This window comes from Crocuta crocuta, unplaced genomic scaffold (assembly GCF_008692635.1).
Source record: "Crocuta crocuta isolate KB4526 unplaced genomic scaffold, BGI_CrCroc_1.0 scaffold29, whole genome shotgun sequence".
Taxonomy (NCBI): domain Eukaryota; kingdom Metazoa; phylum Chordata; class Mammalia; order Carnivora; family Hyaenidae; genus Crocuta; species Crocuta crocuta.
Window position 1 is genome coordinate 3,272,385 of NW_027533280.1, and position 14,354 is coordinate 3,286,738.

At 36.4% G+C, this 14,354-nt stretch overlaps 1 protein-coding gene across 1 annotated transcript in view; it reads right to left on the bottom strand.

Annotated features, from left to right (window-relative positions):
- KNTC1 (kinetochore associated 1) overlaps positions 1 to 14,354 on the bottom strand; it is a 72,881-nt gene that overhangs the window by 33,938 nt on the left and 24,589 nt on the right. Inside the window, exons 21-33 of the mRNA XM_077748064.1 lie at positions 12,949 to 13,060; positions 11,745 to 11,888; positions 11,501 to 11,557; positions 11,307 to 11,408; positions 9,129 to 9,248; positions 8,890 to 9,033; positions 8,279 to 8,377; positions 7,387 to 7,490; positions 7,135 to 7,234; positions 6,467 to 6,601; positions 5,792 to 5,911; positions 4,026 to 4,098; positions 3,210 to 3,277 (exon numbers count right to left, since the gene is read on the bottom strand). Coding sequence (XP_077604190.1) covers positions 3,210 to 3,277; positions 4,026 to 4,098; positions 5,792 to 5,911; positions 6,467 to 6,601; positions 7,135 to 7,234; positions 7,387 to 7,490; positions 8,279 to 8,377; positions 8,890 to 9,033; positions 9,129 to 9,248; positions 11,307 to 11,408; positions 11,501 to 11,557; positions 11,745 to 11,888; positions 12,949 to 13,060 — 1,378 coding nt within the window. The remainder of the gene's footprint in view (positions 1 to 3,209; positions 3,278 to 4,025; positions 4,099 to 5,791; positions 5,912 to 6,466; positions 6,602 to 7,134; positions 7,235 to 7,386; positions 7,491 to 8,278; positions 8,378 to 8,889; positions 9,034 to 9,128; positions 9,249 to 11,306; positions 11,409 to 11,500; positions 11,558 to 11,744; positions 11,889 to 12,948; positions 13,061 to 14,354) is intronic.

Sequence of the window (14,354 nt, forward strand, 5' to 3'; positions counted from 1 at the left end):
CAAGCTGAGCTGTCAGCACAGGGCCCGACACGAGGCTCAAACCCACGAACCGTGAGATCATAACCTGAGCTGAAGTCGGACACTTAACAGACTGAGCCACCCAGGCGTCCCTAATGTTTGTTTATTTTTGAAAGAGAGAAGAGAGCAAGGGAGGGGTAGAAAAGGAGATGGAAAATCCGAAGCAGGTTGCACACCGACAGCAGACAGCCCAATGCAGGGCTCAAACTCACAAACCACAAAGATCATGACCTGAATTGGAGTCAGACACTTAACCAACTGAGCCACCAAGGCACCCCTTAACCCAGGATTTTCTAAATGTCAGCATTATTGACACCATTTCTCGGTATCAGATCATTCTCTGTTGTGGGGGAATCCTTGAATAACAAAAGTGACAGATTAAGTATTAGCAAACCAGCTTTGCTCTTTTCTGTAAGAACTCCTGTTTGGCTGCTAACTCCAGACCTAGAATTTATTTTTCTGACCCAATAAAAAAAATCCCACTGAGGCCCAGGGAAGGATACCCAGAGGCAGTGAGATGAACTTCTTCTCCCTCTCCTCCTCCTTCGCCTCTTTCTCTGCCTCCTTCTTCCCTCCTCTTCCTCTTCCCCTTCTCCTTCCTCTTCTATTTCTTTTAAATAATCTCTACATGGGGTTCAAACTCACAATCCCAAGATCAAGTCACATGCTCTTCTAACAATGAGTCAGGTGCCCTCTAGACCTTCTGATTTGATGCCATATTCTAGAACAAGGTTTCTCAATTTAGCCAGATGATCGTCTGTTGTGGGGGCTGTCCTGTGCACTGCAGCAGCACCCCCAACCTCCACCCACTGGATGCACCTTCTTTCTACCACTTGCAACAATCAAAAACTATCAAAACTCTCTTCATGGTGCCCAGTGTCCCCTGGGAGCAAACACATACCTGAGCTGAGCACTGGTTAACTAATAAGCAGTGACCAGTTTCTCGATATTTCTTTTCAGTTTCCTTCACCAGCATTTTGTAGCTGGATGGGTAATTTCATATGTTACCTCCTCCAGTTAACACTATGGCATTTCCCCTTTCTCCTTGCATTACACAGACTCCACAAATATTATTCCTGATGGCTGCATAATTTAATCTATGGTATAGTCAGTTATTTATAAAATATAAAATTTAGAAAGTGATGCTTTAACCTCCAGATATTAGCTATCTTTCACAAAGGGGATGTATCATGTAGAAATACTTATTTATAAAAATAAAGAGAATGTTTACTACAGAAAAGTTGTGGAAGACTTTATTCATTATATGTCACAGTTCCCTCTTTATTAGGAACCACAGAAATGTTTATGCTTATATAATCACAGACTATTTCTAGAAACACAAACACACAAGAAACTGGTATCAGCGGTTGCATCTAATGTGGGAAACTGGAGAGCTAGAGTATCAGGATAGGAGGAAGACTTGTTTTTCACTATATATTCTTTCAATCCTTTTTTTTTTTTTGGTCAAAGAATTAATTCCTTATTACTTACAACATGCAGTACAGAATTTTAGTAAGCTTATTTTTTATTGTGGTAAAATATACATAACATAAAATTAACATTTTTAAAAACCTTTTGAATTATGTATCATTCATGTATAATCTAGTCAAAGAAAAATATACAAGCGATTAAACCAAGAGGTTTCTCTTTTCAATGTGCATCTTTTTCTAAAGGAATGAAGCTTCTGTTGTACAGTCAATATAGCTCATGGTTTTTAAAGGAAATATACATACATATATATTTAATGTTTTATTTTTGAGAAAATGCAAGCAGGGGAGGAGCAGAGAGTCCAATGTGGGGCTTGATCTCACAAACTATAAGATCATGACCTAGGCCAAAATTAGATGCTTAACCGACTGAGCCACCCAGGTGCCCCCAAGGATATATATTTTTTATTTTCAGTAATCTTATTTTACCTGTTTATTGCTGTTGAGACAATGCTAAATAGAATAAGCAAGGGTACTGAGGTCAGACAGATGGGGTCTGAGCAGCGGGTTCAGGTGATGAGCTCACCATGTTCACTACAGCATTACTCACAACAGCCAAAAAGAAGAAACAACCCAAGTGTCCATCACAGAGGAATAAACAAAATGTTGTCGGTCCATTCCTACACTGGAACATGATTTAGTTATTAAATGAATGAAGCACTGACACCTGCTACATGGATGAACTCTGCAAACATGATGCTGAGAGAAGCCAGACACAATGGGATTAATATGATAAGATTCCACTTATATGAAATATATAGAAAAGCAAATTCAGAGACAGAAGGTAGATCAGAGGTTTCCAGGGGTTGGATAGAGAGAACAGGGGGTTACTTGCTTAATGGGTAAAATGGGTAAAAAGTCTCTGCTTGAGGTAGCAAAAAGTAGATGGTGGTGAAGGTCACACAACACTGTAACTGTAATTAATGCCAATGAATTACATATTGAAAAATAGGTAAAATGGTAAATTTTATATTAACACAATTATTAAAAACTAATAATATACCAAAAGCATTGAATTATATACTTTAAATGGGTGAATTGTATGACATGTGAATTATATCTCCATAAAATTGTTTATTTTTATTTTTTAAATTTTATTTATTTTTGACAGAGAAAACATGCGCACTTGTGGGGGAGGAACAGAGAGAGAGGAAGAGAGTCCCAAGCAGGCTCCCCACTGTCAGTACAAAGCCTAGGGGCTCGATCCCACTAGGTCTCATGAACTGTGTCACCAATCTCACAAACCATGACCATGGGATCATGACCTGAGCCAAAAATCAAGAGTCTGATGCTTAACCAACCAAGCCAACCAAGCACCCCAGATTATTTTAACAAATGACAGAAAAAAGGAAAACCGGTATGCTGTATTTAAAATTCCTGAAGGGTTGGAGCCACCTGGGTGGCTCAGTGGATTGAGCATCCAACTTAGGCTCAGGTCATGATCTCATGGTTTGTGAATTTGAGCCCCACATTGGGCTCCTTGCAGAGCCTGCTTCGGATTCCCTGTCCCCTTCTCTTTCTATCCCTCCCTCACTTGTGCTTTCTTTCTCTCAAAAATAAACATTAAATAAAATAACTAAATAAAATTTCTGAAAGATAGTACAGAAAATTTTAAGGATGGACTGATTGATCATCCATGTAAAATGCAGTAGTAAGTAACATAATCAATAAAGTGTAATATTCAATATAACTTAATATCTTTACCTGTAAGCTAGCAACAGCTTTAAATAGTTTCAGGATTTCTTCACATTCATCCTTCTTCTGCAGATTGTCTGTAATTAAAAATTTTTAAGTTACCAAAAAAAAAAATTTTTTTTTAAGTTACAGCAGACATCTAAATTCCCCTATTATCAGATTTTTTTTTAAAAGTAGGCTCCATGCCCAACGTGGGGCTTGAACTCAAGACCCTGAGATCAAGAGTTACACACTCCACTGACTGAGATAGTCAGGTGCCCCTTATCAGAAGTTTTTAAAGCTAATGCTTTACTTGGCTATGGGTTTCTTATCTCATGTCTTCAGTAGTGCTTTTCAGAAGCTGAGGTAAGAGATTTTAAGTACCAAAAAATCTAATTTTTCTTTCTGAAGGTAGAAAAGAGAAGTTTATGGGTTACAAGAGAAATGGCAATTTTTCTGAAGTAAATTTTAGCTTCTTACCCCCAAGTTACTTTGCTAATGTTTTACTTAAATTCAAGTTTAAAGAGGTTTTTGCCTGACCATGACCAAATGATAAGTGAGAAATATGAGCAGTAAGTGCAAGGCACCAAAGAAATCCAGTCTAGCCTCAAACAGCTTACTGAAGCATAAAAACAAACGGGAAGTTGATTTTAGAGGTTTCTGTTTTTACACTACTAATCAAAAGAATAAAGCAAGGAAGACTTTTCATTAGGAAAAATGGGTGGGGTCAACAAAGACAAAGCAAGAAAAACCAGGGGTAAGGATGAGGTCTGTTAATGATGCTCCTTTCTGAAAAGGACAAGCTTCAGAACAAAATCACGATGAAGGTACAAAGGTAGAATCTACCTTTCTGGATGTCACATAGTATTTTAAGAATGTCTACGGATGTCTTCGCTATAGTCATTCTCCAGGCCTTGTCCTAAAAAGAAAAACAGAAAGTAAAACATATTTCCTTTATTTACTAGTTCACTGGCACACACACAAATTACATAAAAGCCATGAAATCAGAAAAAAAACCCAGTAAAACGGCTGAAAAAAATCAGAGGTCAGTGTTAGAGGGAGTCGAGCAGCTGAGAAATGAATCATAATTGAATTGCATAGAATGTAAACATGAAAAATACCAATATGAACATTTGGATATATGATTTAGAAATACCACAGAACATGCAAATCCCTCAAATTACCTTTCAGCTACACTTTTTTTTTTTTTTAACATATATAATGTTTTTATTTATTTTTGAGAGACAGACTACAAGCAGGGAGGGGCAAAGAAGAGAGGGAGACACAGAGTCCAAAGCAGGCTCCAGGCTCTGAGCTGTCAGCACAGAGCCCAATATGGGGCTTGCACCCACCAACTGTGAGACCATGACCTGAGCCGAAGTCAGACGCCTGACTGAGCCACTCAGGTGCCCCTAAGTTACACTATAATTAATAGTCACTTGGGTTTAGAATGGAAATCTAAGAAATAATCATTATCTTCAAGACTGAGAACAATTTGGGGCTCCTGGGTGGCTCAGTTGGTGGAGCATCCAGCTTTGGCTCAGGCTATGATTTTATAGTTCATGAGTTCAAGCCCTGCATTAGTTGGGCTCTGAGCTGACAGCTCGGAGCCTGGAACCTGCTTCAGATTCTGTTTCCCTTTCTCTCTGCCCCTCTCCTACTCACACTCTGTCTCAAAAAAATAAACATTAAAAAAAAAAAAAAAGACCAAAAAAGATTAAAACAAAAAGACAAGAAAAATAAAAGAAAAAGCTTTAATTGAAGACATGATATATGTGAAATGCTTAGGAAGTGCAAGGTTCACACAAAGTACGCAAATACTTCCACTCTGGGGCGCAGTCCAAGCTGGTGGTCAAGAACATGGACTTTGGTATCAGAGGGTTTGAGTTGAGGTTCTGCCACTTTCTAATAATGTTGGGAAAGTCATGTTAGTTTCTGAACTTAATCAAAGGAGCTGACAACAGGACCCATCTCACAACGCTGATGTGAAGAGGAAAGTGGACAATTCTTTTAACCTATTTAACCCAGCATTATAAAATTATGATAAATATTAGATACGAAAATAACCAAACTCATTTCCCTAAAGGTAAACAATGACTAAAGTGGACTGCTGAGATAGGATGGGGGAGATCTATTTCCAAAGGATAAAAAAACCCTCAACTATCCTGGATAAATTAGGTATTTGGCTCCTCATCTCTCTCAAGAAGTGAACTGGCTCTCTTAAAACTGTTTCTAAGTTCAACATTCTACGATTATTTAGATTTACATGGGTTCTCTGCCGACATTATTATTTGATAGTAATGACTATGTCCCATACAACACAAAACACTTTATATCGCATGACTCTATGGAAAACCCTTTGTGTACACAACAACTATTTCAATTAATCCTTGTTTGTAGATCCTAGATTATTCAGTGTGGGCCCAGGCCACTGTTGCAAAGCAGCCATATGTGGTTCTTTTCTATGTAGTGAATTTACACAGGGATTTTTACATTAGAACATTCTAGCAGTGAGAAGAGCAGATATTAACATTTTGCGTATCCATCTTTTCTATCCTGTTGATTAATATCCATAAATTTTGGATCTATATTTTATTTAGTGAAAATCTCACCTCTTTAGAACCATCTGGTTCTTCTTGTAATGCCAGTCGTGCCCATATGATTACCCGTTCTGCAGTTTTCTCTGCTTGAGCAGGAGGCAAAGACCTCAACAGAAGGACACAGTCTTCGACCTAGAACAGTGTTTGAAAGGGAGAAACATGTAAAGAACAGTCTAGGAAGTTTGGACTTACCCCTTCCTTTTCTACTTAAAGGTGAAAAGAGGTCATTAAAAAAACAGACTATGGTCTGATGTTTTAAAAAAAAAAAACAACTCGCTAAAAGTCTGGTTTTGACAACAGCAGACAAAAAGATAAAATTAAACAACAACCCTTTGTATGTTGTGACTCTTAAGTATACTCATGGTTATAGAATTATATCAAAATAAAGACATTTAAAATACAAAAGAAAAACCATTCCTACTTTGGAATCATAGGGTCCTACAGCATATATAAAACATGAGTCTACGTTTCATTAACACCAAACAGTATGAAATCCCAAGAGCTATTCACAAAATACTTTTAAAGAACCTACAGTAATAAAGAATGTGGCCAATCTAACATCCAATATTTTCATCTTGGTATAACTTTTTGTGCTAATCTAGTCAGATAATTTGATTGATTGATTTGACCTTTTACAGATTTAGTTAACAAAGAAATCTAAGAAAGGATAATATAAAACTTTCATACCTGTTCTCTATCAATCAGGTCAATAATCCTTAGACTATAAATTTCATCATCAGGCAACATATATGCTTGGGCCACCTTCAAAGCATCTTCTAAAGAAGATGGGACGTCTTGTTTGAGAATGTATCTGACCACCCTCTGAAACAGAGACATATACAATATATACATTTCTTTGTTATGAAATCTTACAGAGAACCCAGAAATCCTTTGTTCATAAGGGCACAGTACTCATCAAAGTAAACAAGAAGCAAAAAGATGAAGATGCGTGAAAAATTAAAACATGATTTATATTTAGAATTTTATGACAGTTCTGTCTACCTTCTTCCCCACTGCCCAGGGGAATGTGTGACGAATAAACATGGCATATATTTAAGGTGTACAACCTGATGATTTGATATACTCCTTTCTGAAAGATCTTCTTTTATTTTTTAAGTAATCTCTACACCCAATGTGAGGCTCAAACTACAACCCTGAGGTCAAGAGTCGCATGCTCCACTGACTCAGTCAGCCAGGAACCTCTGAAGATCCTACTCATATCTATCTAACAAAAGGAAAGTAGTGAGGAACCCAGCTCTATTAGCTTTTAAGAATATAAAGTCCTCATTATGTTTCCCAAGTTGGTTTCAAAACGGAACAGAGGACTTAAAAGATTCTTCAACTATTGTACTTACCATGATTTCTTTGTTTAAGAGATTCACCTCCCTTATTCCATAACCTCGTAAAAGTTTTTTCATCTCCATTAGTTTGTAACTTTCCTGCAATAACTTGACCCTAAAAGGAAATTTGATATTAAGTGGATTGTATTTTTTTTTAATGAAAGACTAAGGGACATAGTAAAGGGTAGAAAATCATAAATGAATGTCAAGTGAAAACATGAGGTTTATCCAACACTAAAACAACTGTTTGGGAGACTGTCATCTTACTTGGGATGGTCCATCTCTAAGTGCTGTCTCACCAGTTGCTCCACAGCCACGCTCCAGGGAACCACTGCCGCGTACATGATCTTAAGTACAGCATCAAATATGAGCTACAAAGATACACACACACACACCAATCATGAAGAGGCCTCAAATTTATGTTTCATGCAACTTAATGACACTGCCTAATCTACAGTAGATGCCTTACATCCACTGTGTGGTACTCTTGAGAATTTTTCCTGATTGCAAAAGTACCTATTTCTTCCAATTTTGATGTATAAAGTGTAATTTTATTATTTAGAAAACTCAGAAAAATATTTTCTCTGCTCAAAGTTAAATCATATACCTCTATTCCTACAGATTCTAGTTTGGTTTAAAAATATTTTTCACAATTTTATTCATATTTTTATAATGGTGACCAGTAATAGTGCGAAGGCAAAATAAAAGTGTGTTATATTAAAAAATGTTTCCATAATTGTATAATCATAGAGAAGCCTAGAAATATATGCACCCCATCATCCATGGTAGTTCTTCTAAGAATGGGAAGAAGAAAGTTTTTACTTCTTATAATTAAAGAAAATAGAATTTGGGGTGTTTTTTAATTATTTTTCCAAACCTCAGCAATTCTCCTTAACAAATATGTGTTGTGGGGTGCCTGGCTTAGGTCATGATCTCACGGTCTGTGGGTTCAAGCCCCATGTCGGGTTCTGTGCTGACAGCCTGGAGCCTGCTTCGAATTCTGGGTCTCCCTCTCTGCCCCTCCCCCACTCACACTCTGTCTCTCTCTCAAAAATTAATAAAACATTAAGAAAAATTTTAACAAATATGTGTTGCTTTTGTGATCAGAGAAAAAGTTTTAAGAAAAGATGCAACGCTCAAAAGGTCACTATGTACTTACATCTGTGTCAGATAAACATCCTATTACCGCCATGGCTTTTGCTTCCCATGCAGTTTCAAAGAGTGATGTGGATTTTGAGCTACATCTCTTCAATAAATCCTAAAAGATGATAAAGATATATATTTTTTAAATTTAAAACTCTCACACACAAAAAGTAAGAACACTGATGGATATAGTTAAGTAGCTTTTATGGATGTGGAAAAAAAAGCCCAAAAAACTACTTAGCCATGAATGTTAAACAATACTCAAGAAACACAAAATTGCCAGAGGCTTGGCCTTTTGTATGGTACAGAAAACTTAAGAAGGAAACACTCTTGAAGAATTTACAAATAAGATTACTGCAGTTTTTTAATGTGTGCAAATAACTGCTAACATTTATTGAGCTTATGCTCCTATTATTTCACAAGAACGATCTGGAGGAAGTCCTAATATTATCTCATTTTGCCCAAGGTTACCATCAGTCAGTGGCAGTTATCCCACATAACCTAGGCCAATACAACATGCTGCATAAACCCTAATGGTAAAGTATGACATTTCTTAAAGGTTAAATGTTTAATACAATGACACACTGCACAGAGGAAAGGAAAAAAGATTAGATCTAAAGAAGTTACCTCTATGTACAGCAGGAGAAGTTCCTCCTCTTGCAAGCCATGTTCCCTCATGTAAACTCTTATAAACTTGTCTAAGATGGAAGGAATCAGCTCTGGGGCTAATACTTTATCAAACATCCGGAACACAATGGTGGTTGTATTCTCCTGGATGGCAAAAGAAAGATGGTATAGATGCAAGCTCTGGCCATAGTGGCTGTGATTAAAAACTAATAATACTTCTGATAAATCTAGACTTTTACCTTCTCAAAATCAGAGAGGGCCAACTTGCAGTTGTATTTCCTATGCAATGTGATCAACTCCTGCAAGTTATTTACCAAAGTCCTTAACTGACATACTTCCTCTGTATTTTGATAATCCTGCTAAAATAGAAATGTGAGAGGGAAACATATAAAAAGTCAGAATTATTTCAGATAAGGGGTGCTTGGGTGGCTCAGTCAGTTGAGTGTCTGACTCTTGGTTTCAGCTCAGGTCATAATCTCGTGGCCTCGTGGGTTTGAGCCCTACACCAGGCTCCGCACTGGCCATGTGGAACCTGCTTAGGATTCTTTCTCTCTCTCTCTGCCCCTCCCCAGGTGTGTTGTCTTTGTCTCTCTCAAAATAAATAAATAAACTTAAAAAAAAAAAAGAACTGTGTCAGATAAAATAAGACATAACCACGATTATGGTCATAAGAGGAAATGTGCACCTAAAGCCTTTAAATTTTGTAGAATTTTAATTCATTAACAAGTATAAATTAACAGATCAGAATCCAACAGAAATCTAAAAACAATTTTCTCAAAAAAAAAATGCAGAAAAACTTCCTGTAGTGTAATTTCTTTTTAAATGTTTTATTTTTATTTTGTTTTAAGATTTTAGTTTTTCAGCAATCTCTACACTCAATATGGGGTCAAACCTACAACCCAGAGATCAAGAGTTGCATGCTCCACCGACTGAGCCAGGAAGGCACCCCTGAATGTTAATGTAATATTTTTAGACTTAAGTACAAAACCTCACTTAGATGGCCCTCAATGTCCCATCTATACAGATCAAGATCAGATATAATGCTGGAACATTTTTTTTTTAAATGTTTTTATTTATTTCTGAGAGAGACAGTGTGAGTTGGGGAGGATCAGAGACAGAGGGAGATACAGAATCTGAACAGCCTCCAGGCTCTGAGCTGGCTGTCAGCACAGAGCCCGACACAGGGCTCGAACCCATGAACAGTGAGATCATGACCTGAGCCAAAGTTGGACACTCAACAGACTGAGCCACCCACGCGCCCCATAAAGCTATAACATGTTCTAAACTTATATATAAGAACAGAATTCTCAATACTGATAAAAGACAATTAACAGGGAAAAGACAAAAGTAGTATTTTATAGCAAGAGGCAAAAGCTCTCCTATGGAAAAATGTATTATAATGATCAATATACATTATATATAACATATATTGATTACATACATCAATATGCTTGAAATGTATAGAAAAAAATTCCCATTTAATTTTTAGCCGTATATAATCAGTAAGTTCAATTACTGGCAAGAATGTGCTGTATCAGAAAGTAAGAGGGAGTTTATTATTTATTATGAGGCTCTAGAAATTTAAGGGATCAATGCAATTTCATAATGTATATTATGACCTTATATAAAGTCACATCTTCTGGTACTTAAGTCCTTACTATTTTCAAGTTGAAATTGTACCAGGATGTCTCACATATTAGTTTATAAACAAATTTACGGCACTCCAACAAACTTATTTAAAATATAAGAGTACTTTACTTTTTTTCTTCAATATAATGAATGCTTTCTAGTTTTTAGAAAGTTAAGGGGAAAAAGAAATTAAGAAATTGAGAAGCCAAATTATAAATTCAGTTTATGAACCTCAAATTAATATCAAATATAACATCAGCATTCCTGAGCTTAGTTCCTTTTCTAGCACTACTATTTTTTTTCAGTCAAAAAAGACCCAGAATTTTCTTTTCAACTTCATCTTTTAAAAAATTCACTGGTACTTAAGCTATAATGGCTATTGGAAATCTAAGAAATCCAATCAAAACTGGGAGTGGTTTGCTGGTTTAAAAAAGTCTTTGAAAACTAATCCTAATGCGAAAACTAATCCTAATGCATTATTAAGTTTCACAGGATGATGAAATGCTGCCAATCCAGAACATCCCAATTACACTACTTAGGAGTATGTTTATCTATTGTTTCCCATTTGGATGGATCAATAGAGAAAAACAGCATTAAAATAGGCTGAAGTTGTGACAGGGGAATCAGGAAGAAAAAAAAAGAAAATTTTTCCTTTTGTGACTTTTAAAAGTACATGAAAGAAAAACTCAGAAAATTTAAGGAGTAGGTATATTTCTAAGTACATGCAGACAAATACTTTGACATAAACTGAGTGCTTTATTACTAAAAATACATTTTCCAGATCATACCAAGGAAATCCATTGCCAACAGGACACCAACACTGACTCATCTGGTTTTTCTGCTGTAAAAAATACCTCTGCCAGCTGAAGTCCATTTTCTGGCCAGTTTGCCTGTGAAGAGTAATAGAAACCATTAAATGTGACGTTGTATGCCTCCAGGAGTGTATGAAATGTCTGTTCAGTGTACATTTTACTGGTATTACCTTATCAGTTAATTCAAGGTTCCTGGCTGCTTGTTCCAACCATTTTGCAAGAATTTTCTGAAATAGACATATCATTTAAAAATAAAATACTCAGCAGATAACCACTGGAATAATTTAAAACCCCCCTTGATAATCTTTCAACAGAGACATTAAAAGAACTAACTGGTGTTAGTGCAATTTACTATGACATAAGGCAAAGACTAGACTCGGATGATCCAGAATGGAAATACTGAAGGCAACTCACCTGCCCTTCAGGTACAGCCCTTCTCACAAATGGGATCACATCATTTTTAAGCCATGGACAAAGCTTTTGCAAAGAGACTGGCGTAGAAATTGAGTTGAGCAAGTTCTCAAGCATTTTCACATCAAATCTGCTTTCAAAGTTTGCCTAAATTATACAGGGTGAGAAATTAAGATCTCTCAGATTTAAAATGACAGCCTCCCAACATGAAAAGATTTGTTAGCAAATAATTTACTAATTTAATTATGAGCACTAAGGGTGATTTCCTCTGTACTGATGAGTTGTTGGCAGCCAGCCACAAACTCCATGAGCTTTCATGGTAAAAAGTACCAACTAAAAAATTAGGTGTCAGGGGAACTGGCAGAGAAGAAGAACCTAGCAGGAGGTCATAGTACAAATCCTAGTTAGCAATGTGTCCATTAATGACATCACACCTATATCCGCCAACAATGAAAGGATTCAGAGTGGGGCTCAATCAGTTAAATGTCCGACTTCGACTCAGGTCATGATCTTGCCATTCATGGGTTCCAGCCCTGCATCGGGCTCTGTGTTGACAGCTCAGAGCCTGGAGCCTGCTTTGGATTCTGTGTCTCCCTCCTTCTCTGCCCCTCCCCTGCTCACACTCTGTCTCTGTCTCTCTCTCTCAAATATAAACATCAAAAAAATTTTTTTTAGATAAATAAAAAGATTCTCTGTTGGAAAGACCAAAACCAGACTCTCCTGCAACTTGAGGAAATAAAGAAAAAAGAAAAAAAGGATTCAGAGTAGCAGTGTTAATGGGCAATCCTTTCCCACAACCTGAGCTGCAATACTATTTAAGAAAGCCCATTAATAAATCATTTAATAAAATGTTGCCTTCTTTTTTTTTTTTTTAAAGATTTTGTTTTTAAGTAATCTCTGTACCCAACATGGGGCTCAAACTCAAAACCCCAAGGATCAAGGGTCACATGCTCTACTGACTGAGCCAGCCAGGTACCCCAGAATATTGCCTTCTGAACTAAGTTTAGGAGTTAATTAGATTCTGAATGATGAGATAAAATATATTTCTGAGGTATTTTCACCAGTAATTTAATATCAGGATACTTTCATCAAACATTCCATTACACACTCATACCTGATACCCTTCTTATCCATGTGAAGACAACGGATTCAATCACCTATACCAGGAGCCACAAAGCCATTAAGAACAAAACACAAAACATATTACCCGATGTCGAAGCCAAAGGTACTGTGCACAAACAAGGTTTCCTTCTCTTAGCTGTAAAAAGATATCCTTAAGGTCATCTTCATTATTCAGAAATTCAATCCAAGAACTACCACTGCAAAAGTCAGAGGGAAAAAGTTTGTAGTTTAAAAATAAAAATTAACGTTACATGTTACAAGCAGAAACCATGAGACATTTTAACTAGTGTTTTTCCCCTCAAAATTAAAAAAAAAGTTTATACAGTGAATAGTATATTTTCTTCTTATCCCAGACCTATAGAGCTTGTTATCTTCCCCAAAAGCCATATCTCTTCTTGGAGGTCCTTCCTGAGATAATCACTACGTAATAAGCACTGTTTTAAGTATTAAAAAAATTTTTAATGTTTACTTTTGAGAGACAGAGACTGAGTGGGGGAGGGACAGAGAGAGAGGGAAACACAGAATCTAAACTAGGCTCCAGGCTCTGAGCTGTCAGCACACAGCCTGATGCAGGGCTCAAACCCACAAGCCATGAGATCATGACCTGAGCCAAAATTGAATGCTTAACCAAATAAGCCACCCAGAAGCCTCTATTTTAAGTTTTTAAAATAAATCAGAATTTTCTATATACTATGTGTTCTTTAAAAAACTCATTTTATATTAAGTTGGTGCTTATACCAAATTAGCACACAGAAATGTTATTCTTTTTAAGGACTATATATTATTCCATGACATGGTTTTCTACTATTTACTTAACTAGTCCTCCATAGTTGAACATTTAGGTTATTCCTAGTCTTTGACTATAACCAGTAATGTATGACCAATTCACTCCTGATCACAGCCCAAAAATAGGGCGCCTGGGTGGCTCGGTTGAGCATCCAACTCTTGATTTCAGCTCAGGTCATGCTCTCATAATTCATGAGTTCAGGCCCCACATCGGGCCTGTGCTGACAACACAGAGCCTCCTTGGGATTCTGTGTCTTCCTCTCTCTCTGCCCTTCCCTGCTCATGTGCATTGTCTCAAAAACAAACAAACAAACAACAAAAAAAAAAAACACCAAAGCTCAGAAATAGATGAGTATTTCCTTAAAATCTTTGTAATTACAAAAAGAGAAACACCCTAAAAGCCTATATCATGCTTAAATGATAAAGCAAAATAAGGATTCCCATAAATGCCAGTTACAAGAGAAGGATGCCTACTTTACCACCATATTTAATTGTTTTATAAGCAGCAGTCAATGAGATTAGGTAAAGGGAAAAAATGAGGCAAAATTATCATTATTTGAATATACAACTATATATATAACCATATATACTACATATTTGAATATATAATTATATAAAAAATAAGATCAGCTGAAACATTATTATCAATAATAAAGGAATTCAATAAAGTGGCTGGTTAAAAAAAAATTTAAAAAATCAACAGCT